This window comes from Sminthopsis crassicaudata, chromosome 2 (assembly GCF_048593235.1).
Source record: "Sminthopsis crassicaudata isolate SCR6 chromosome 2, ASM4859323v1, whole genome shotgun sequence".
Taxonomy (NCBI): Eukaryota; Metazoa; Chordata; class Mammalia; order Dasyuromorphia; family Dasyuridae; genus Sminthopsis; species Sminthopsis crassicaudata.
In genome coordinates, this window is record NC_133618.1 from 269,913,895 (window position 1) to 269,938,794 (window position 24,900).

The 24,900-nt window shown below is 33.1% G+C and overlaps 1 protein-coding gene across 1 annotated transcript in view; it reads left to right on the forward strand.

Annotated features, from left to right (window-relative positions):
• The window catches only part of BUB1B (BUB1 mitotic checkpoint serine/threonine kinase B), a 65,746-nt gene that overhangs the window by 12,593 nt on the left and 28,253 nt on the right, over window positions 1–24,900 (forward strand). Inside the window, exons 9-15 of the mRNA XM_074289259.1 lie at window positions 6,522–6,751; window positions 16,462–16,574; window positions 19,220–19,308; window positions 19,683–19,729; window positions 20,672–20,732; window positions 20,860–20,965; window positions 23,946–24,223. Coding sequence (XP_074145360.1) covers window positions 6,522–6,751; window positions 16,462–16,574; window positions 19,220–19,308; window positions 19,683–19,729; window positions 20,672–20,732; window positions 20,860–20,965; window positions 23,946–24,223 — 924 coding nt within the window. The remainder of the gene's footprint in view (window positions 1–6,521; window positions 6,752–16,461; window positions 16,575–19,219; window positions 19,309–19,682; window positions 19,730–20,671; window positions 20,733–20,859; window positions 20,966–23,945; window positions 24,224–24,900) is intronic.

The following is a 24,900-nucleotide window of genomic DNA, read 5'->3' on the forward strand; positions in this document are numbered from 1 at the left end:
GTTTGCAAATATTTCCTCCCTTCTATGCTAAAAAAAAATCTACCCTTGAAACAAAGATTTACAAAGTGGAAAGGAAAAAATAGTTCAACAATACTAACTAGCACATTGACTTCATTTGACAGTTTGAAGTATTCCATAACTAAAGTCCCTTTCCTATGCAGCAAAGTAAGGGAGAAGTGTGTTTTCTCAACTTGTTTTTAGAATTAGACTTGGTCATTATAATTACATAGCATATGTTTGTTTCTTTTGATTTTTTTTTTTTTTTGTTAGCATTGTTGTAGTCATTAATGTTTTTTCTAGTTCTGTTTGCTTCATTTCACTGGTGCATCAATTCACATAAATCCATGATTCTTTGAATTCTTCATTTATCTTTTTTTAAAACACAGTAATAATACATTTATATAGCATGTTTTCAATCAGTGCATGTCTAATTCATTTCCATTTTTTGTTGACAAAAAAAAACATATATATATATATATACACACAATTAAGAATATTTAGGGGCATATGATACCTTTCTTTTTGTCTTGAACCCCCTTGGAATTTATTTCTAGAAGTAAGATTTCTGGATCAAAGAATGTGTATATTTTACTCACTATTTTTTAGCATTATTGCAAATTACTTTCTGGATTGACCAGACTGATTCACAGCTCCACCATAAGTTTGTTTATCTTCCCACCGTCTCTTTAACATTGATTATTTCTATCTTTTATCATCTTTGCTAATTCTCTGTGTCTGAGGTGAAACCTCAGAATTTTAATTCACATGTCTCTTAGTAATGATTTGGAATAATCTTAAATTTTATCATCTTTGCAATTCTTTTGAAAACTCTGCATCTCTTGACTTCTACTATGGGCAGTGATTCATGTGGGTGGGTGGGTGTTTTAAATTCCCTGTATGTCATGGATATGAGATATCACAGATATTTAATGCAAAACAACTTATTTTTGAAGCCATAATTTTCCTTCTTTAAGAATTCTTAAAAGAAGTAGGGTTTGTTTTTTTTTTTTTCCTTTGTTCAAAATTTGGAACAGAGAAGAGCTATTATCTACACTTTGAAACTACTACTTACTAATGCCTCTGGTCCCATCAGTCCCTGAGTTTGAGAATTCTGAAATTACTGTGAAATCTGTACTTAATTTTACTGTAATAGAGAGAAATTACTTTTCAATTCTTGGAATGAAATGTAAGAAGTTACATGTCTGAAATATTTTAGCAATGTGAAAAACTCTGAGGCTTTTTAGATTATTCCTTGAGACATTGATTACTTAGATTCATTTAAACTTTTTATTTTCTTTTGCAGTAGATCTTTTTTTATGGATTCTTTGAGGCTCTTCAGACTACCATGAAAAATCTGAAGTCTCACTTTTATATAATGTGTGATAGTGAGAAAGAGGTATATTTTTCTTAGGAAATATTTATCTAAATATAGATAAAAATACAGAAGTTTACCAATAGGGGATTTAGGACTTTTTTTTTTTTTTTTAAACATTTTTGCTATTCAAGTTGATTGAGGTAGATGGTATCTGAGTCTGATTATCTGATTATTATGGAATTTGTCCATCATAGATTTGAAGCTAAACGAGATCAAATAATCTAACCTTTTCACTATATCTTTAAACTGTGTTTTATTGATGGACTTTTTAATTTAAAAAAAAACTGTCACTTTCTAGTATATCTATTTCCTGCTCCTACCACAATAAATCTTTCCTTCCCCAGCAAAGACCTGAAGCTAAACAAACATTGCCTTAGTTTGCCTAACCAAAAGAAATGTATATTGTTTATGTTTGATAATAAATGCTTCATTCCACACTTAACCTCCAAAGAAGACAAGAATGCTTTATTAGCAAGTAACAAAAATAATGTGGAGGATCGATTCTATACTCTACATTGATCAGTGTTCCAGTGTCTTTTAGAGTTGTTTTGTTATGATAGGTATGTAAAATTATCTAGTTTCTGTGTACTTTATTCTGCATCATTTTATATAAGTCCTATCGAGTTTCCTTGAATTTTTCTTATTTGTCCTTTCTTATACTACAGTAGCATTCTATTTAATTTATGTACTAGTTGGTTTAGCTATTTTCTAACCAATAGGCACATTCTACCTTAATTCTCTCCGCTCTGTGATCTATTTTATGCACAAATTCCAAAGTGAAATTTCAGGTGCATGAGTCTGATTATGTCACTCACTCTTTTCAAAAGCTCTAATATTTTGCTTGTTGCCTCTAGAATAAATTGCAAACTCTTGTTTGACATTTAAAACTCTTTACCACCTAGTGTGGACATATCTTTGTAGGCCTATTAGACATTCCCCTTCATGTATTCTAGAGGCCAACCAAACTGCTTTCTGGTCTTCATAGATGACATTCCACCTCTTATCTCTGCTTTTGCACAAACTGTCCATCAGGCTTGGACTACTTAATCCTTCCTCCCCTACTTCATAAAATTATTAGTTCCTTTCAAAATTCAGCTTAAATTATAACTTGCTACCTGTGAGTCAGCATTTGTTCAGCTCTTTTGTATTAGGCACTATTCTAAGGGTTGGAAATACAAAGCAAGATTAAAAAATAGTCCTTCTACTCAAGGAACACACATTATTTATATATTTGTTTTGTTAGGTATTTCCCAATTATATATATTTTTTAATTTTCAGTGTTCATTTTTTTAAAAATCTCAAGTTCCAAATTTTCTCTCTCGTTCCTTGACAAGGCAGTCAATATGGTATTGCTTTTATTATGTTAAGTCATGAAAAACATTTCTGTTTCAAAAACATTTTTTTAAAGTGTGCTTCAGTTCACACTCAGTATTCATCAGTTTTCTCTCTCTGGAAGTGGATAGCATTTTTCATCATGGAAGGAAAGAGTGATGGGGGAGAGAGACAACCGGCAAATAATTAGGAACATTTAAAATGTATTTAGAATAAATGGTAGATAATCTGAAAAGGGAGGAATTAATAGTTGAAAAGATAAATAAAAGCCTTCAGAAAGTGTGCTTTGAGATGAAAGCAAAGGTGAGGGAGCAGAGCTTTCCTAGCATGAAGGACAGTCATGACAAAGGCACAGAAATGTGAGTCATTTTTTAAGGAATTGCAGATAGACCAATGTGACAGTAAATGGAAGGGAGAAAGAGATGAGAGACTCAAAAAGGAGGAGGAAGGAGCAAAGTTATGGAAAGCTTTAAATGCCAAGCATAGGTCTTTTTATTTGATTTTGGAGGAAACAGAAAACCACTGGAGCTCATTGAACATGAACATATCTAGAAAAATCACTTTGGCTGCTGAGTGGAGAATGGATTGCAATAGACTTCTTGAGGCAGGGAGACCAATGAAAATGCTAGGGAAGTAGTCCAGCCAAGAGATAATGAATGTTGGCTGTGTGAGTGAAGAAAAGGGACCATGTGTAAAAGAAGGTATGAAGGTTGAAACAAAATTTGAAAATTAAATATGTAGCATGTGTAAGAGTGAGGAATAAAATAAAAATAGATTGTAAACCTGGGTGTTGGAGAGAATAGTTCAAAGTAATGGAAAATAATGAGTTCTATTTTGTGTAAAATGAGTTTGAGATAGGTAAAGGACCTCTAGTTCAGAATCCAAGGCACTTGGCAACGAGTTGGCCAATTCAGAGAAAAAGTAAGGTTGTCATCCTCCTCTCCCTCTCTTCTCATTCTTGTAGAATTCTTGTACATTGGAACTGTTTAGTTTCTTTTCTGTTCCTAGTTCCTTCACACAATACCTGGCTATATATAGTAGATACTTATTGATTATCAGTTGTTTGCAAAGTGTTGCAGTAATGCAGTAAAAAATTGGTGCAAATTATATTTCTATATATAGAACCTTTCCATCTGACTTCGGTTATTTTGGAGTTAATTCTTAGTATAGATAACACTCTTGAAGGATATGTTTCTAGTATAATGGCAAATTATTTTCCCATATAATTGAACTAATTTATTATTTCTTTAACAGGCATTGATGAGCCTGTCTATTTGTAGATCCTACAACATTTAACCATTTTCATCTTCTGTCGGAGAAATTTGTCAGGATTGTATAGCAGAACAAAGGGCAATTGGGAAGCATGGAGAATTGTATTAAGAGGAAATCATTTATTACATACATAGGAAAGCTAAAAATTATTTAAAAGGATATATACATACATATAATATGTATATATATGTGTATATATGCTATTTGTCATGAAAAAGTGCTCTAATAATTAGATAAATGCAAATGAAACAATTTGAGTTGCCACTCAGATTAACTAAGGTGACAGAAAAGGAAAATTACATTCTTGAAAGGGAAAATGGGAAAATGTGTACCCTAATGCATTGCTGATGAACCTGTGAACTAATCCAAACATTCTGGAGAGTAGTTTGGAACTATGTCCAATAAACTGAAATAATGAAATAATAGTTTAGAAAGATTTGTGAAGACTTTTATAAACTGAAGCAAAGTGAAGGAGCAAAACCAAGAAAATACACTTTTAATAGCAACATTGTAAAGATAATCAACTGTGAAAGGCTTTGTAACTGATCAGTACAATAACTCACTACAATTTCAAAGAATTCATGATACAAAATGCTATCCACCTCTAATAGAAAGAAATGATGGATGCAGTGCAGATTGATGCATGTTTCTCTTCCTCTTACCCTTGTCTCTTTCATTGCTCATGTGGAAATTTATTTTGCAGGACTTCGTATTTGTAATGGTTCTATGTTTTTTGCTTTCTCATTGGGGAGAGGGAAAGAATCCAAAACTGGTGGGAAAAAAAGTTTTGAGATTTTAGAAATACAGTAATAGAAATACAGAAATCTGCAGTAGAAAAACAGTTAAACATCATTTTTGTCATTCTGATTAGTGTCAGGTAAAACCTCAGTTTTAATTTTCTCTTTCTTTTCAGTGATTTGGAACATTCTTTCATATGGTGATTATAAATTTGTAATTTCTTTTTTGGAAACATTATTATTGGTTTGATTTCTTAATTTTTGGGGAAATGGCTCATTTATATATTTGTGCCAGTTCTCTGTATATTTTGGATATTTAACCTTTATTATAGATATTTCCTACAAAGACTCCCCTCCCCCCAACTTTCCCAGAAAAGCTTTTTTTCCTTTTAGATGTATTGATTTTGATAATGAAAAAAACTTTTGTGATTATATATATTTAAAATCGTCTATTTTGTCTTTTAGGATGATCGTTAGTTGTTTTCCCCCAATTGTGTTTGTACAAGATATACCCTTTCATTCTTCTCTAATTTTTTATGGTTTTATGTAGGTCACATGCTTTTGGAGACTATTGTAGAATATAATATATATTTTATGATGTTCTAAACCTACTTTCTGCCCTATGATTTTCCAGTTTTTCCAATAGGTATTATTAAAAGAGGCCTTACTGAAATAGTTTGCATTTGGGAATCTGGTGAGCCCTGGACATCTAAATATCATTTTATAGATTAAAAACTGAGAACCAGAGAAATTAATATAGTCATAGATGGGTGGAAACAGATTTGGGATTAATGATTTGTATTTCTTGGGGTTAAGTGACTTGCCTAGGGTCACACAACTAGGAAGTGTTAAGTGTCTGAGGCCACATTTGAACTCAGGTCCTCCTGACTTCAGGGCTAGTGCTCTATATACTGCGCCATCTAGCTGCCCCCAATGATTTGTATTTCTTAATTTATAAACTGTGTTTATGTCCTTTGACCATTGCTTCACTACTGAATAATGTGCACTTTAAGTCTTATATAGCTATAAGTAGTTTACCCATATTTATTATTTTTTAAAATTTCTTTTTTAAAGACAGTAATGGGTTTCTTTCATAAATTTGACTACAGAATTATTATATGCATATTTTTAAGATTGACATTCTCATTTTATGTAGAACCTTTCAGCTTAATATAATGTCTTCTGTCTCTTTTATATATTTGGGGGCTGGAATTTATTCATCCAAAATCATTATCACTCAAAATCCTTCAGCTCACTATAAACCTAATATAAACTTTCTGGTTTTCAGACTTTCCAACCAATCAATTCTCCTCAATATTACATTGTCATTAGTCTCTGATGTAGATCCTTTAGTTTGAATATATATATATATTTTTTGTAAATGAGTTGTTTATAAAGTTACCTTTTGAATCTTTATGTGTCATATTTTTAAAAATCATTTAATTTTTTTGTTATGCACTGGGTTAGGCTAAAGTAAAGAACATCTGGGCCTCTGTGCTATGTATCATTACCTACCTTAGAAAATTCCTTGAGAAAAGAACATGTTTAGTATCTTCTCTCTGCAGTGACAAATTTAGTATAGTTTTCTGTGATAGTTGTCAGAGGACTTGGAAAAGTCTTAATTTCTTCACTGCAATCTTGATTATTAGGTGTTTTTATTTTTTTGGTAACAATTATTAATATACTGAATATATTTTTTGTGGTAGCATATATAGTAAATATGGTGTTCTCAAATTAACCTGTGAACAATTTTATGATCTTTTTTTGAAACTGCAGTCAGTAGCAACTGTTTTGCCTTTTTTTAGGACTCCTTGTAAAATTGAACCCAGCATAAATCATATCCTCAGTACTAGAAAACCTGGAAAGGAGGAAGAAGATCCCTTGCAACGTGTACAAAGTCATCAACAAGAGGCTCAGGAAAAGAAGGAGAAGATGATGTGTTGTAAGGAGAAGATTTATGCTGGAGTTGGAGAGTTCTCCTTTGAGGAAATCCGGGCTGAAGTTTTCTGGAAGAAATTGAAGGAAAAAAGGGAAGGTGTGTATCATTATTTCATATTTACCGTCTATTACTAGAAATCTGAACAGCCCTTTCCAACAATTTTTAAAATTACATTATTATATTTTCTATTGCCTAAAGTTTTTCCACTTGTTACAACTATCTAAAATTCAATCATTTAAGAAATTAACTTGAGGTAACTAGCATCCTCTTTTAAAAATGCAAATATGTCTAGAAGATTACATTAATGTGAATTTAATTAGATTGTCTTAGCATATCACTATCATTGAGGGAATGGGGCTGCTGATTTGATGGAGTAGATAGATGAGTTTGGCAAGTAGACTATTTGAGGGAAATAGAACAAGTCTATCTCTTTCTACCCTTTCTATCCATTCTTACAGTGGAGTCGTTAGGAAATAGGAAGATAAGAGGAATGCTGTGAGACTGGGAAGAATAAAGAAATTGAGATGGATAGGTGTCAAATAAGTTAACTTGTTTTAAAATTTTCTTAACGTTGGTCTTATGCCAGGAAAGCAAGAAGAAACCTTTCTATTTCTTTCCTCTTAGTCCATATGGCCTCCAGATCTTAGGATTTAGAATACTAATTCTTTAGTTAAGCCACATTATGGACTAAAGAAGTTTTTGTGCTATGGCCTAGGCACCTAACTAGCACTGATAATATTGTTGCTTTGGAAAAATGCATTTCAAATTCCTAAGATTATATCCTCAAAATCCATTTGTACTTTGATTTTTTAGATTTTATTTTTATCGCTATTTCTTTGTTTTTATATATTTTCAAATATAGACATCAAGCTATCTCTTATTTAAAAAGGAGAAGGGGAGGAAACAATTTAATAAAACTAACTAATATCTTTATTTTTGTGGTATATGTAGTATTTCACATCTATAGTTCCCATCCTCTGTATTTTAGGGCCAAAGTCAGTCATATTTATATAGCATTTGGTTTCTATTCTTTGTTTCTTTTTTGGTTCATTTATAGCACTCTAGTCTTTTTTACATATTAACTTTATGCTTATCTCTATCAAATGTTTCCCATCCTTCTCTTCAAGTGCCACAATTTGTTTATCCATTCCCCAGTTTATGAACTAGCTGTATATTTTTTGGCTTTTGCTTTTTAATTTTTCTTCTTTATTATGAGCTTGATAGTCATTGATATACAAAGAAATTTGGATAAAGTTGTGTTCTTTCTTTTTAAAGTTATATTAGTATATAAATATTTATACTGACTCTTTTTGGATAGGCCAAAAATTGGAAATTAATAGAATTTTGTTAATACAAATGTAATATTCTTGTACCATAATATACAATGAAATGGATAATTTCTTAGGAAATTGGGAAGACATCTATGAACTAATTTAACAGATCAAAGTGACCAGATATGGAAGACCAATTTATATATGTTAATAAAATTGTAGAGAAGACAATTTTGAAAAATTCTAGAAATCTAATCCAAACAATGATAACCACAAGTCCAAAGGAATGCCACACTTGCTTCCTGACAGAGGTGATGTACTTATATTACAGACATGACTAAAGTGGCCATTTGTTTAATAGTTTGTATCAATTATATGTTTGGGGCTTTCTTTTTCAGATTTGCTGTTATCCTCTTGGATGTGGGAGGGGGTTATTTTTATTTATTTATTTTTTGATGCTTATTAATTTAAAAAAATAAAAATTGTCACAAGATAGATATTATACTTAGCAAGTTGGTAACGAAATTGTCCTATTTGTGTACCTTTCTGATTTTGTTTTTTGGAGTGTTGTGTGTGTAGTGTAGGTCTTTTATTGATAATGGGGTTTTTGGTTTTGTTTTGCATCTTTGTATTTTCCTACTAACCCTCAATAGAAGCTGCCCTCCCTTGTGACAAATAAGTATAGTCAAATAAAATAAGATGTTAGCCTTGTCTGAAAAGATCTCATTTTCCAGCCCTGCTTCATCTTCTTTGCCCAGAGATAAAAAGCATGCTTCATTATCAGTCTTCAGTCATGAGTGGTCAACGTTATTTTGCTTTTCCTTATTTTATGATTGTGGTATAACTTGCATTTTTAAAAAATTTACTAGTAATAGGTTATTGCCAATCAAGAAAGATACAATTTCAGGCTCTAGCTTGAAGTAAAACAGAGCTCAGCCATCTAACTAGTAGGCAGAGAACAGGAAATGAGTGAGTTAGAGTGAATTTTATAAGAAACTTGGGGTGGAAATAGGCTCACTATAAAAGTGTGAAGTTTTGTCAGGGATATAAATATAACCTGAAAGATATAAAGCATTCTGTAATATACAAGTTTAGATATACCCTGTACAGAACAGAATTGCTCTTAAGGATGGAGAATTTTTGCCAACATTATGAGAGCTGTAAGTACCAGCCTTGAATTCAGGAGAACCCGAGTTCAAATCTGGTCTCAGACACTTAACACTTCCTAGCTGTGTGACCCTGGGCAAGTCACTTAACCCCAGCCTGGGGGGGGGGGGGAGAACATTATGAGAGCTGTAAAAGTCTTAAAGAGAAATAAGAATAACAATTCCTCACTTTTCAATCCTTGACATAAGTTTATTACTCCATAAATGCCACCTGATTAAATTAATTATGGAACAATGAGATCCCAGATTCTTCTTTCCTTAATGGCACCGCACACAGTGTAATACACATAGTAGATGTAACTAATAATTTTTTGTTGACTGATAAATTAATTCTTTGATGGTGGAAATTTGTCACAGTCCTTTTACTTTTAACCAGAAAAACTTTTGTTAGTTTCTTCACCTGATCTCTATTCCTGGACATGACAACTTAGTTATGTTGGATTTAGTTATCTTTTTAAAAATAAAAATAATGTTCTAAAAGCTATAACTATTCTCTGTTGGTTGCTCTGACTAACTTGTTTCTTAAAAAATTCTTCACCTTTCTGTCGCAATATCTTTGCTCAAACTATTCCTTCTGCCTATAATCTCCTATGCTTTCCTTTGCTAACCTTTGGGTTTCTACTTTTCTGTAAATCCATGAATCTGCTAGTGCCTCTTCTGTTTCTTCCTTACCCCAAATCAGTTACTACCTCTAGCCCCCACTTCACAAGTAATTTGGATTGCCCTTCTTCGGTGGGCTTATCACAACTTATTCTGTTAGGTATTTATCTCTGTATGTTTTATCCCCAAATAGCATTATCTAAAATTTGCATTTTTATGTAGCATGCCTTAGCTAAACATTGTGATTTTTCCTAGAGCCTAGCACAATATTTGACACATAGTCATTACCTAATATGTATTTGATGATATTGAAATGATAAAACACTGTTTCCTTAGTGGGTAGAAGATGCTAAGGAAAAGTCCAAAGTGGTTAAAGAAGCAGTCTGGAATTTGAATTTTGATCTTCTCCTCTAGGGAGAAGGTGACCTATGTTGAGGATTGAGCATATCCAAGTGATATCCAGTTTAGAGTGAAAGATAAAGACATATATCTTACATTATACTTTATATATAATCTTTATACTCCTTCATTGCCCAATTTATGTAGTTTCTATCTTTGTCAATCTTTTGGCAATTTTTTTCTAAGTTTGTTGTTGACTATTCAACTCTATTATTAGTAATTGTTTATTATATTTTTAAACATGAAAATAGATCATTCAAGAAATATTAAGCATTTACTTTGTGTCTGGCACTGTGCTAAGCAAAGGTTACATAAAGAAGCAAAAATTCCTGGCCTCAAATGAGGATACAACACATGCCTAAATCTATACATAAGTACAAAGGAGATGGAAGGTAGCCTTATGAAGGAGATCCTAGAAGTTGAAGAGGATTGGAAAAAGCCTGTCAGAGGAAGTAGTGTTTGAGTTGAGTCTTAAAGGTAGAAGTTGAGAGTATTACAGGTGTTACCAATGCATTAAGCACAAAATAAATGGAACATTGTGAGGTATAATAAGGTATTGAGTATAACTTTAAGTACATAGCAGGGAGTTCTATGTGAAAAGACTATGAAGATGGGAAGGGGAAGATTTAAAGAGTTTTAAAATCCAAATAAAAATTGAACTATTGGGGTTCACAGAATAGAGAACAGTGACATCAGATATCAAGAAAATCACTTTAGCAGTTAAGTGGAAGGATTGGAATAGGCAACTTTGAAACAGTATTGGAGCAGCTAGGTAGTGCAGTGAATAGAGCACCAGGCCTAAATCAGGAGAACCTGAGTTCAAATCTGACCTTAGACACTTAATACTTCCTAGCTGTGTGATCCTGAGCAAGTCACTTAGCCCTAATTGCCTCAGCAAACACACACACACACACACACACACACAACTCCTGAGTATCTTATTAGAAGGTTATTGAAATAGCCATAAAGAAGACACAAGAAAAGATAGATGGCCCCAAGTTATATCATCATCACTACCATCTCTTTGGATAAATGGGATTTCATGAATATGGAATATTGTAATTATTGTCAGATTCTTTTTTAACATACCAATTTTACAGCTTTCCCCTCCCCATCTCAACAATTTTAATATGGGATGATTCTTTGGGAGAGCTAAGAGGAAGGGAGGCAGGAAAAAATTCAATTAAAAAAAATAACACTACTGCAAAGAATTATAAAAGACCTAAATTAGTATGATAGTGATATAAGTAGAGATGAGAGAGAGTGTGTCTTTGTGTGTGTGTGTGTGTGTGTGTGTGTGTGTGTGTGTGTGTGTGTGTGTGTGTAAGACATGACAAGATTTGGCAACTGATTGGATACATGTAAGGAAGCGGAAATCTAGGATGACACAGAGATTGTAAATTTTGGTGAGGGAAAGGGAGATGATGCCCTTAACAATAATAGAAATGTTTGGAAAACATGAAGGTAAAAACAATGAGTTTCTGTTCTGGGCATGTCAATTTTAAAATGTCTATAGGAAGTGTGAAATTTAAAATATCCAATAAGTACTTGGTGATGCTAGACTAGATACATGAAGAATGTATGAAATGACAGAGGCTTTGAAGTTAAGGCCACAGGAGAAAGCCAGCCCTAACTCTTATATAATAACAGAAAAGTCAGCATTCATTAATACATGCTCCTTCTCGGGTTCAGGGGGGTCAAGGGAAAAAGCATAATCTGGGGATAATATGATGGCAGGAAATACAGAATTAGTAATTTTAACTGTAAATGTGAATGGGATGAACGCTCCCATCAAACGGAGAAGGATAGCAGACTGGATCAAAAATCAGAACCCTACAATATGTTGTTTACAGGAAACACACTTAAAGCAGGGAGATACATATAGAGTAAAGGTAAAAGGTTGGAGCAGAATCTATTATGCTTCAGGTAAAGCCAAAAAAGCAGGGGTAGCTATCCTTATCTCAGATCAAGCAAAAGCAGAAGTTGATCTAATTAAAAGAGATAAGGAAGGAAACTATATCCTGCTGAAAGGTAGCATAAATAATGAAGCCATATCGATACTAAACATATATGCACCAAGTGGTATAGCATCTAACTTTCTAAAGGAAAAGTTAAGAGAGTTGCAAGAAGAAATAGACAGTAAAACTATAATAGTGGGAGATCTCAACCTTGCACTCTCAGATTTAGACAAATCAAACCACAAAACAAACAAGAAAGAAATTTAAAAAGTAAATAGAACATTAGAAAAACTAGGTATGATAGACCTTTGGAGAAAACTGAATGGCAGTAGAAAGGAATATACTTTCTTCTCAGCAGTTCATGGATCCTATACAAAAATTGACCATATATTAGGACATAAAGATCTCAAAATTAAATGTAGGAAGGCAGAAATAATAAATGCCTTCTTCTCAGACCACAATGCAATAAAAGCTACATTCAGTAAAAAGTTAGGGATAAATAAACCAAAAAGTAATTGGAAACTGAATAATCTCATCTTAAAGAATGACTAGGTGAAAGAGCAAATTATAGAAACAATAATTTCACCCAAGATAATGACAATGATGAGACATCATACCAAAATCTGTGGGATGCAGCTAAAGCATTAATAAGGGGAAATTTTATATCTTTAGAGGCTTATTTGAAGAAAATAGAGAAAGAGAAGATTAATGAATTGGGCCTGCAACTTAAAAGGCTAGAAAAAGACCAAATTAAAAACCCCCAACCAAAAATTAAACTTGAAATACAAATATTAAAAGGAGAAATCAATAATATTGAAAGTAAAAAAACTATTGAATTAATAAATAAAACCAAGAGTTGGTTTTATGAAAAAGCCAATAAAATAGATAAACCTTTGGTAAATCTAATCAGAAAAAAGAAAGAGGAAAATCAAATTGTTAGTCTTACAAATGAAAAGGGGGATCTTTCCACCAATGAAGAGGAAATTAGAGAAATAATGAGTTACTTTGCCCAACTTTATGCCAATAAATTTGATAATTTAAGTGAAATGGATGACTTCCTCCAAAAATATAGGCTTCCTAGATTAACAGAGGAGGAAATAAACTGCTTAAATAGTCCCCTTTCAGAAAAAGAAATAGAACAAGCTATTAATCAACTCCCCAGGAAAAAAATCCCCTGGACCAGATGGATTTACATGTGAATTCTACCAAACATTTAAAGAACAATTAGCCCCAATGCTATATAAACTATTTGAAAAAATAGGGAATGAAGGAGTCCTACCAAACTTCTTTTATGACACAGACATGGTACTGATACCTAAACCAGGTAGATCAAAAACTGAGAAAGAAAATTATAGACCAATTTCCTTAATGAATATTGGTGCTAAAATCTTAAATAAGATATTAGCAAAAAGACTTCAGAAAATCATCCCCAGGATAATACACTATGATCAAGTAGGATTTATACCAGGAATGCAGGGCTGGTTTAATATTAGGAAAACTATTAGTATAATTGACCATATTAATAATCAAATTAATAAAAACCATATGATCATCTCAATAGATGCAGAAAAAGCATTTGACAAAATCCAACATCCATTCCTACTAAAAACTCTTGAGAGTATAGGAATAAATGGATTATTCCTTAGAATAATCAGGAGCATATATTTAAGACCTTCAGTAAGCATAATATGCAATAGAAATAAACTGCAACCTTTCCCAGTAAGATCAGGAGTGAAACAAGGTTGCCCACTATCACCATTACTATTCAATATAGTACTAGAAACGCTAGCCTCAGCAATAAGAGCCGAGAAAGAGATTCAAGGAATTAGAGTAGGAAATGAGGAAATCAAACTATCACTCTTTGCAGATGACATGATGGTATACTTAGAGAACCCCAAAGACTCTGCTAAAAAGCTATTAGAAATAATTCAGAATTTTATCAAAGTGGCAGGATACAAAATAAATCCACATAAATCCTCAGCATTCTTATATATCACCAACAAAATGCAACAGCAAGAGATACAAAGAGAAATTCCATTCCAAACAAATGTTGAGATTATAAAGTATTTGGGAATCCATCTACCAAAGAAGAGTCAGGAATTATATGAGAAAAATTACAAAACACTTGCCACAAAAATAAAGTCAGATTTAAATAATTGGAAAGACATTCAGTGCTCTTGGATAGGCCGAGCGAATATAATAAAGATGACAATACTCCCCAAACTAATCTATTTATTTAGTGCTATACCAATCAGACTCCCAAGAAACTATTTTAATGACCTAGAAAAAATAACAAAATTCATATGGAAGAATAAAAGGTCGAGAATTGCAAGGGAACTAATGAAAAAAAAGTCAGAGGAAGGTGGTCTAAGTGTACCTGATCTAAAGCTATATTAATATAGCAGCAGTCACCAAAACCATTTGGTACTGGCTAAAAAATAGAACGGTAGATCAGTGGAACAGATTAGATACAAAGGACAAAAAGGGGTACATCTATAGCAATCTAATCTTTGACAAACCCAAAGATGCCAACATTAGGGACAAAAATTCATTATTTGAAAGAAACTGTTGGGAAAACTGGAAATTAGTATGGCAGAAATTAGATATGGACCCACACTTAACACCATATACCAAGATAAGATCAAAATGGGTCCATGATTTAGGCATAAAGAATGAGATCATAAATAGATTAGAGGAACAGAGAATAGTCTACCTCTCAAACCTGTGGAGGAGGAAGGAATTTATGACCAGAGGAGAATTAGAGATCATTATTGATCACAAAATAGAAGATTTTGATTACATCAAACTAAAAAGTTTCTGTACAAACAATACTAATGCAAACAAGATTAGAAGGGAAGTAACAAATTGGGAAAATATTTTTAAAAGGAAAGGTTCTGACAAAGGTCTCATTTCCAAAATATATAGAGAACTGACCCTGATTTATAGGAAACCAAACCATTCTCCAATTGATAAATGGTCAAGGGATATGAACAGACAATTCTCAGATGATGAAATTGAAACTATTTCCACTCATATGAAAGAGTGTTCCAAATCACTACTGATCAGAGAAATGCAAATTAAGACAACTCTGAGATACCACTATACACCTGTCAGATTGGCTAAGATGACAGGAACAAATAATGATGAATGTTGGAGGGGATGTGGGAAAACTGGGACACTGATACATTGTTGGTGGAGTTGTGAAAGAATCCAGCCATTCTGGAGAGCAGTTTGGAACTATGCCCAAAAAGTTGTCAAACTGTGCATACCCTTTGACCCAGCAGTACTGCTACTGGGCTTATATCCCAAAGAATTACTAAAGAAGGGAAAGGGACCTGTATGTGCCAAAATGTTTGTGGCAGCTCTTTTTGTTGTAGCTAGAAACTGGAAGTTGAATGGATGTCCATCAATTGGAGAATGGTTGGGTAAATTGTGGTATATGAAGGTTATGGAATATTATTGCTCTGAAAGAAATGACCAACAGGAGGAATACAGAGAGGCTTGGAGAGACTTAAATCAACTGTTGCTGAGTGAAATGAGCAGAACCAGAAGATCACTATACACTTCAACAACAATACTGTATGAGGATGTATTCTGATGGAAGTGGAAATCTTCAACATAAAGAAGATCCAACTCACTTCCAGTTCATCAATGATGGACAGAAATAACTATACCCAGAGAAGGAACACTGGGAAGTGAATGTAAATTGTTAGCACTACTGTCTATCTACCCAGGTTACTTATACCTTTGGAAGCTAATAATTAATGTGCAACAAGAAAATGGTATTTACACACATATATTGTATCTAGGTTATATTGTAACACATGTAAAATGTATGGGATTACCTGCCATCGGGGGGAGGGAGTGGAGGGAGGGAGGGGATAATTTTGAAAAATGAATTAAATAAATAAATAAATAAATAAATTTGGCATCAGACAAAGACAAAAAAAAAAAAAAAATACATGCTCCTTCTCATGTGTTTGATCTTTTAGACAAACTGGACTTTCTGATGTTCATCACACATAATACACCATCTCCCACCTCCATTTCTTTGACTCTAGTCTTCAAGATTCATTTCAAATACTGCCTTCTGTGTGAAGCCTTTCCTAGAATTTCCAGCTGCTAATGTCTTTCCCCACAGGTTACCTTTACTTTGTACATGTGTGAAATGTGGATGTACCGTTTTTCCCCATAAGAAGATATACTCCTTGAGGGCAAGAATTGTTTTCATTTTTGTCTTTGTACCCCAACTCAAATGCCTACCATAATGTCCAGAACATAGGAAGTACTTCATGAATGCATGTTGATTGATACTTTTAGAATCAAAATAGTAAGTTTAAAAGATAGTTTAAGGATGAAGAAAATGGGGTTGTTAAAGGGTATAATGTCTTACTAGACTTTCTTTTCTCCAGCTGAGTTGTTGACTGGAGCACAGAAAAGAGCAGAAATGCGGAAGCAAATTGAGGAGATGGAGAAGATGCTAAAGGAAATTCAAACAACCCAGCAAGAAAGGCCCTGTGACCAGGTAAATTTCTTAGCTACTAATAACAGCAAATTGTTTCAAAAGTTGAGTTGAAAAAATGAATTTTGGGATGTCATTTTGGCCTATGTCCCTCTTCGAATTTGATTCACTATCTGAGAAGATTTAAGTTTTCTGAAAAAGTATAGCATATCCTAGGATATACTATAAGATATTTAATATGTATGGGAATGCCTGCCATCTAGGGGAGGGGGTGGAGGGAAGGAGGGGAAAAACTCGGAACAGAAGGGAGTACAAGGGATAATGTTGTAAAAAAAAAATTACCTATGCATATGTCAAAGAAAATGTTATAAAAATTAATAAAAATTAAAATAAAAAAAAAGTATAGCATATCATGGTGTCATTGGGCTAAATCTAGATTTGTGAGGATATTTAGTTTTTTATGATGGAAATGCAAATTGTTAAGAAACACTTTTATTTTTTCATGCTTCCCACTAAAGTAGAGTTTTGTTAAGCTCCCTAGGTTATATAGGGATTCATGGAGAAATTTCAAGGTGTCTGTGATCTTGAATGGGGAAAACTATTATTGCATAAAAATAGCTTGTTATTAATGTCTAACTTTAAAATGCCATTTCCTTTAGGAATGTGGGCGACAAACTGCAGCAGCATTAGTAGAACTTGTGACTTTATCACCAATAAAAATCATAAATATTTTCATAATACATTATGGTTGTTGCATATTTCAGTAAATATCTTTTTTTATTGGTATTATATTTTTCCAAATACATGTAAAGATAGTTTTCAGCATTCACCTTTGCAAAACCTTGTATTCCAAATTTTTCTCCCTTTCTTCTTTTTCCCCTTTGCCCTGCCCCAAGACAGCAAGCAATCTAATGTAGGTTAAACATCAAGAAGCATTTACCAAACAGCAATTCTTAAATATATTTACTGTGGTCCTGACCATAACAAATATGCAGGCACACAATAAAAAAGAAAAACAGAAACAGTTCCTGCTCTCAAGGAACTCAGTTTTTGTTTTTTTTTTTTTTTAACCATTAAAGCTTTTTTTCTTTCAAAATATATATTTGGATAATTTTCAACATTCACCCGTACTACAAAACCCTGTGTTCTGATTTTTTTCCCCCTTCCTTTCCCACTACCCCTCCCCCAGTTGGCAAGTGATCCATTATATGCCAAGCATGTATTCTATACATATTTCTACAAATATCATGCTGCACAAGAAAAATGAGGTCAAAAGGGGGGGTGGGGAATGAGAAAACAAAATGCAAACAAACAACAACAGAAAGAGTAAAAATACTATGTTGTTATCCACATTCGTTTTCCACTGTCTGCTCTCAAGACTATTGGAACTGATCTGAATCATCTCATTGTTGAAGAGAGCCTTGATCATCATATAATTTTGCTGTTGCTGTATAAAATGATCTTCTGGTTCTGCTCATTTCACTCAGCATCAATTGATATATGTCTCTCCAGGTATCTCTGAAATCATCCTGTTGATTATTTCTTACAGAACTATATTTTATAACATTCATATACAATAATTTATTCAGCCATTCTCTAATGGGCATACACTCAGTTTCCAATTTCTTGCCAGTACAAAAAGGGCTGCCACAAATACTTTTGCACATGTGGGTCCCTTTCCCTCCTTTAAGATATTTTTAGGATGCAAGCCTGGTAGAACTATTGCTGGATCAAAGGTTATGCACACTTTGATAGTTCTTTAGACATAAGGCATAGTTCCAAATTGCTTTCCAGAATGGTTGAATCAGTTCACGACTCCAACATTGCATTAATGAATGAGTTCACATTTTAATGGAAGACAAAAATGTAAATAGCTATGTCCATACAAGTTATATTCATGGTAAATTAGTGGTAATATCAGAAGGAAGGCTAGTCAAGACTCAGGTAAGGCTTCCTGAAGAAAATAGGGAAACTTGAAAGAAGTCAAAAAAAATCATTAGTCAGAGATGGTGGAAAAGTTGCTAAATGAGGAAAATGGAGTATTGTGTTTGAGATACAGCAAGGAGAGACTAGGATTTATGGATTGTAGTATGAGTCTTTATCAAGTGTAAGAAAATTGGAAAGGTAGGAGACCTACTTGTTTAGCAGAATTGCACATGTTTGACATATTGGATTACTTGTCATCTGGGGAAGGGGGGAAAGGAGGGAAAAAAGAAAGGTAGGAGGGTGGCCATATCTAGAGATCAAATTTTTGCTTACCACTATTTTGAAATTGCTATAGTTATTTATACCTGCTGCCAAACCCTGTTGCTAAATGGCACATGATCACAACCTTCCTGTCAGCTTGTTTTTGTTGAATGTTTTGGTTTCCTTTGTTAGCCTCTGTATTTTGTTTTGTACATTTTATAAAGCATTTTTCTGAGGAATTTGTAAGTTTCAATAACAAAAGGGGTTCATGGCACAAAATAAAGTGAAGAACCCTTGTCATATGGCATATGTGTGGACATGAGAAGGTACATATGCATCTACAAAGGAAAAGAGGTGATGATTGAGAGTGAGTTACATTTCATCAAGGTCATAGCAGAAAACTCAGATTCTCTAATTCTTGTCAAGATTGCTTTTTAAGAAAATATGAATTTCTGAAAGTAAAAATATGTTTTCTTAGAATGTAGTGACTCATTGATTTTATTTGTTTAAAATGTTAACAGCCTGGAGAAGGTATGCCAACAAGAGAGATAGCTGAAGGAGGATGTGCTTCCAGGCTTCAGGATATACCAGGAGAGGAGGTTCTGTTCAGGTCTGCCTTTTATTCACTGAACTCTTATTTTAGGTGGGACCAATGCTTCATTGATGAAAAGGGGAATACAGAAGAGTATTTTGAAATATAAATAGCTCTGTACTCATGACTTAAAAGCTTGCAATTTTTTCCTAGTACAGGTTAGTGTTTTTTAGGTATTTTCCTGTATCTTGAATTTAGAATAGAACTGAAGAGAGGTAGGGTACAGTACTAACTTATTGAAGGGGGTAGGGATCACAGATTTAGAATGGTTTCATTGCTTTGGAAATTACATAGAAGGAGGAGGAATTCATGTGACTAGGTTTAAGCTTAATAAAAGCACAGTTCTGTTTTAAAGTATAAGTGTGGTTTTTAAAATGTAAACTTGTTAACAGGGAAACTTCACTTGTAGAAAATACTTGGAAGGATCTATCTTCTAAAGGTAAGTAATATTCAGAAATTTCTAAACTGGAAATTTTGTTAGTGAGGGAGAAAATGTATGCAAAGTAATGAATAGCATAAAGTTTCCTGATTAGGATAAAAGAAATGGAAAAGGAGACCTCTTATTGGCCTGATTCTGCTTAAAGTCTCTAAAACCTTGTTGTTTAAAGGGAGTGTATTAATATTTACATAGATTTTATATGAGCTCAGCAGTATGATTGATTTTTTTTATTGCATTTATTGCCCTCAAATTACAAAATGAAGACCTTTCTGGTCTAGAGGAAAAAGTAGATGAGAATATGATAAAGAAGTTATAATAGGTAGGGGGAAAAACCCAATTACTGTTTTCCAAGGACTTGGCTTCTTTAGTCACCAAGGGTTTCTCATGCTTGCCCTGTGAGCTCTAACCACATAAGGTTCATTGACTTTGATAACCAAGGCTGGACAGCAAAAATTCCTATATTTCTCAACTGACTTATCAACATTTATAATTGACTTGGGGGGAGGGGAGAGAAGGGTATCATTGGAGCAACTTTTGAAGTAGAGTCTTGAATTTAGGATGTGGAACTGTAGGATTGATATGTTATAAGTACACTCAAACAAACTTTACTTAACATGTAATTAGAAAATCTTTGGAACAAAATAAACTTGAGCTAATGGCAAAAAAGAATTTCCCAGGATAGCTGCTAGAGCCTTTAGATGGTGTTCAGCAGTTTAGGCCATGGGGTGAGATTTGGAATACTTTATAGAGAAAAATCAAGGGTGTAATTTGGCTCGTTGCTTTTATATATAATTGATTTAAGAATTGTATTTTCTTTTTCATTTGTGTTAAAGGAGTACTAAGGAAATTTTTTATGAATCATTCTTGTGGGAAGCTGATTTAAGAGAGGAATTATATTTATATTAAAAATTAGTTTGTGACTCAATCTGTCTTGTTCTATAGGGCCCATCATACCATTCTCCATTTTTGATGAATCTGTTCCTTCAGAAAACCAGAACATCAGGTTTGATTTGCTTCACAAATATTCATATTTATGTAAGACTCGATTGGGGGTAACTATGCCAACTCAGAAAGAAATGTACTGAACAGAAGGTGTGGTGGTGTTTTTTTTGTTTTTTTTTTTTCCTCAGTCTTCCTGCAGAACCTTTACAGGCATCAAGCCAGCGAAAAGCCCTTGCTGTGCTAAAATCTTCAGAAGACATGACCCCAAGGGAAGATCTTCCTCTAGAAGTTTGTGTAAGTAGCAGTCTCCTTAAGTAAATGAGCAAAAATCTTTTGGATTAATGCTGTCTAAATTTGAAAATATAAGGAGTGGAATACACATCACAATATGATCCCTAGGTCAACAATGTATGAACTATAAATATATATGTATGTGTGTGTGTATTTAGATAAGATATAGATATATGTTGTAGAGAATGATATAATAGATTCCTTCAAATATCTTTATTTCTATCATCTGGAAAAAATTATTAGATTATTCTTTGATCTTCCTGAGGGTACAAATGATTGCCTAGGATAGTGATCAAGTAGAGAGGAATCATAGATCAACAGGATTAAAGACCTGGAAGGCACCTCAGCATCTACCTAGTACAACACAGAAAGCATCTTCCCTGTACAAATAATTGTCCATCCTCTTGAGGAAGATTATTTCACTATGGAAATTCTTTGTTAGGAAGTTTTTCATGACATCAAATTTAAATTCCCTTCTTGACATTTCCATCTATTGCACCTGATTTGGCTCTCTAGGACCATAGTTTCAGCTCTTCTTCACATGACAGCTATTCTATTCTCTCCTGAACCTTTTCTTCCTCCAAGCTAACAATCCCCAGTTCCTTGTCTGGCATGGACTCAAGATCCATTTGCTAATTTGTTACTCTTTAGTTTATCAATAATCTTTTAAAGTAAGTCACCTACAACTGAATATGCAATTTCAGGTGAAGTTTGTCAAGGGCAGATTATAATGGGCCTATCACCTTCCTATTCCTAGAAACTACTTCTATTAATATGGCTGAAAATTGTATTAATCTTTTTTTTTTTTTTGGCTACCACATTATACTGCTTTTTCATATTGAGTTGTAGTCCAATTAAAATTCTTATATCTCATGCAAAGTGAAATGTACTGTATACAAAGCAAAAGTAATATTATGCGATGGTCAATTGTGAATAATTTGGCTATTCTCAACAATAGTGATCCAAGACTACTCTGAAGGACTTATGAAAGATGCTCTCCATAATCAGAAAAAGAATTGATTGTAATTGAATACAGATTGAAGCATCTTTTTTTTTTTTTTTTTTTTTTTAAATTAGAATGGGGGATGGATAGAGATCTTTGTTTTCTTTCAAAACATGACTTTAATGGAAATGTTTTGCATAACTTTACATCAGGCTTCTCAGTGGAGGAAGGAAGAAAATCAGGAACTCAGTTTTAAAAAACAAATGTCTAAAAAAATTATTTTGCATATAATTGGGAAAAATTAAAATATTAACTACAAGTTAGCCATATTTCTACACTGTGTGAAGTAGATTTTTTTGTTGTTATCCAAGTTATAAGACTTACCTTTATCCTTTTTGAATTCCATCCTTCTAGATTAAGTCTAGGAGTCTAGCCTGTCAAAATTTCTATTCTAATTAAGATTTTCAGCCTTAGTTTTTGTTTCTATGATTTTAAACTATAATCTCTTTCTACCCAGAAATAAAATCTGGAACAGTGTCTAGGTTTGGAGATTACTCTCTCAAAATTCTCAGATTCATTCTCTGACCTAGCTGGGTAGGCTAGTCCCTTTTTTAAGTCATCTATCTGATTTCTTTCTCCTTGTGCAGCTCAAGGACTTTCTCCTTTTCTCATCGAAGCCTAAAATTGAGTTGGAGTTATAAGGGAGTATAAAGAACTCCTTAGTATAAAGAACTTTGTAATGAAGAGCCATCCAACAAAGAGGCTGCCATGAATCAATTAGTCTGCTCTTACATGTTTATATTCAAGCAAAAGACTATGTAACTATCTGAAGGGGACTGGGGATGTACTGTAGAAAAGTTTCCTGAAGTTGTAGAAGAGATTAAAACTAGATGATCTCTAAAATTCCTTCTAGTTTACAGTATCTTTTCCTTTCCATTCCATGGGCTTGGCTCTTGTATCAAAGTTTTACTCTGAGAAGTCTCTAAAAATGTTTTCAATAAAGACTTAATATGCATGCACATTAAGAGCTTTATCAAATGGATAAAGAAAAAGGTAATTGGATTTAAAATGAATAAAGCCTAGAAAAGATTAGCTGTTTTTTTCTAGATGGCTTTGCTAGACATTCAGAGACTTTTATCCAAAGTTAATTGGGGTGGGTAAGACATTGAAGGGATTCTTTTTCATCTATTTTTAATATCTTTTCTCATAACTTCTACCTGTTTTTGATTTTGATTTTAATATCCATTCACATTTCCCCACAGATCCATTTAAATTTATAAAGTAGTCATATAAAATATATACAGATCTACAAAGACTGTAGATCTTTTCTTTGGTACTTTTAAAATTCTAGCTTTAGTAATGCTTAATGTCACTTAGATTTTTCTGCCTCCCTCTCACACTACTTTTCAATTTGATTTTATTAAACCAAACTTCTTATACCTGAAGTGCACTACATAGGAATAGCAAGAATTCTTAATATAGAATATTAGTTCTTCAAGATTCTGTGATTTCATTGGTCTTGGTAGAAAGGTACTTTCTCAGTAATGCAGATCATCACCTATCCATGCATTGGTAAAATGGCTTTTGTGAGTTGACTAAATATTCGATCAGTTGGTGATGTCTGATTGAACTTGGCTAAGATATGTTTGCATTTCATTGTTAGATTTATTTTTGGAGTCTTTTTAGTTAGGTAGAGCCTGTCAAATTGTGGTAAGTTAGCCTTTAAAAACCCAGGGATATTTTTGTATCACAATGACATGCTAGACTTGGCATTTCAGGTACAAAATCCCTCACATTTATGTAGCATTTCAAGTGTTATAATGATAGCCAACAGGCCACAATCTGGAGGGTGCAAATATTAGGTACTCTTGTTAGATTATACATGTAGGATAAACACATTATAATAACATAAGTTCTTCAAGTAGTTTATTATAACATCCAAGGCTGCTTCTTTTTTTTTTTTTTTTTCTAAACTTAAAATCAATTTAGGAACTGATAAAAATTATTTCTCATAAAAATCTTTTCTCTTAAATATTTCAGGATGAATTCATTGGAATTGAGCCCCTGAGTGAAGATGCCATTATCACAGGTTTTAGAAATATGCCTATATGTCCCAATCCAGAAGATACTTGTGACTTTGTTAGGGCAGCCCGCTTTGTATCAACTCCTTTTCATGGAATAACAACACAGAAGCACCCACCATCCGTCAATCCTGAGAGAATTCTACCAGAAGATCTACAGCTGAAGAGAAAGTCTATAAACCAGCAAACTGTTTGTGAGGTTACTTACAATCAAGCTCTTGGCATGAAGAAATTGAGGTAATTGTGGACTATACATGAATCTGCTTATTTATTTGTACTTTTTCTTCTTCCGTGTGGATCTTGTTATTTCCCAAGAATACCGTTTCTCTATATTCTGGCTATCCAGGGATGCTTTAATTCTAATTTTTTTTGTGTGTGTGTGTGGTTCAAAATTACGTTCTTAATTTTTAAAATTAACATGGGTATCTAGACTTTAACTTCATTATAATGCTAAACTCAAAGTGTTAGATAAACCAGTGTGGTCTGGAATGATTATTGAAACATTTTCTCTTTTCTCAAATAATGTTAAAATCACTATTTTATTATTTTTACTATGTTTCAACTTTTAAGTGAATCAGCACTAGTTAAATGTTATTTTTCTCTTTTTTAAAAAAAAATTGTCAATAGTATTTTATTCAAATACATGTAGTTTCCATCATTCATTTTTATAAGACTTTGTGTTCCAAAAAATTTTCCCTCATCTTTTACCTCCCTGTTCCCCAAGACAGCATATAATTAAACATAGGTTAAACATGTACAGTCTTTTAAAAACATATTTCCATATATATCATGTTATGCAAGAAAAATCAGACCAAAAGGTTTTTGGTTTGTTTGTTTTGCTGAGGCAATTGGGGTTAAATGACTTGCTCAGGATCACACAGCTAGGAAGTGTTAAGTGTCTGAGGCCAGATTTG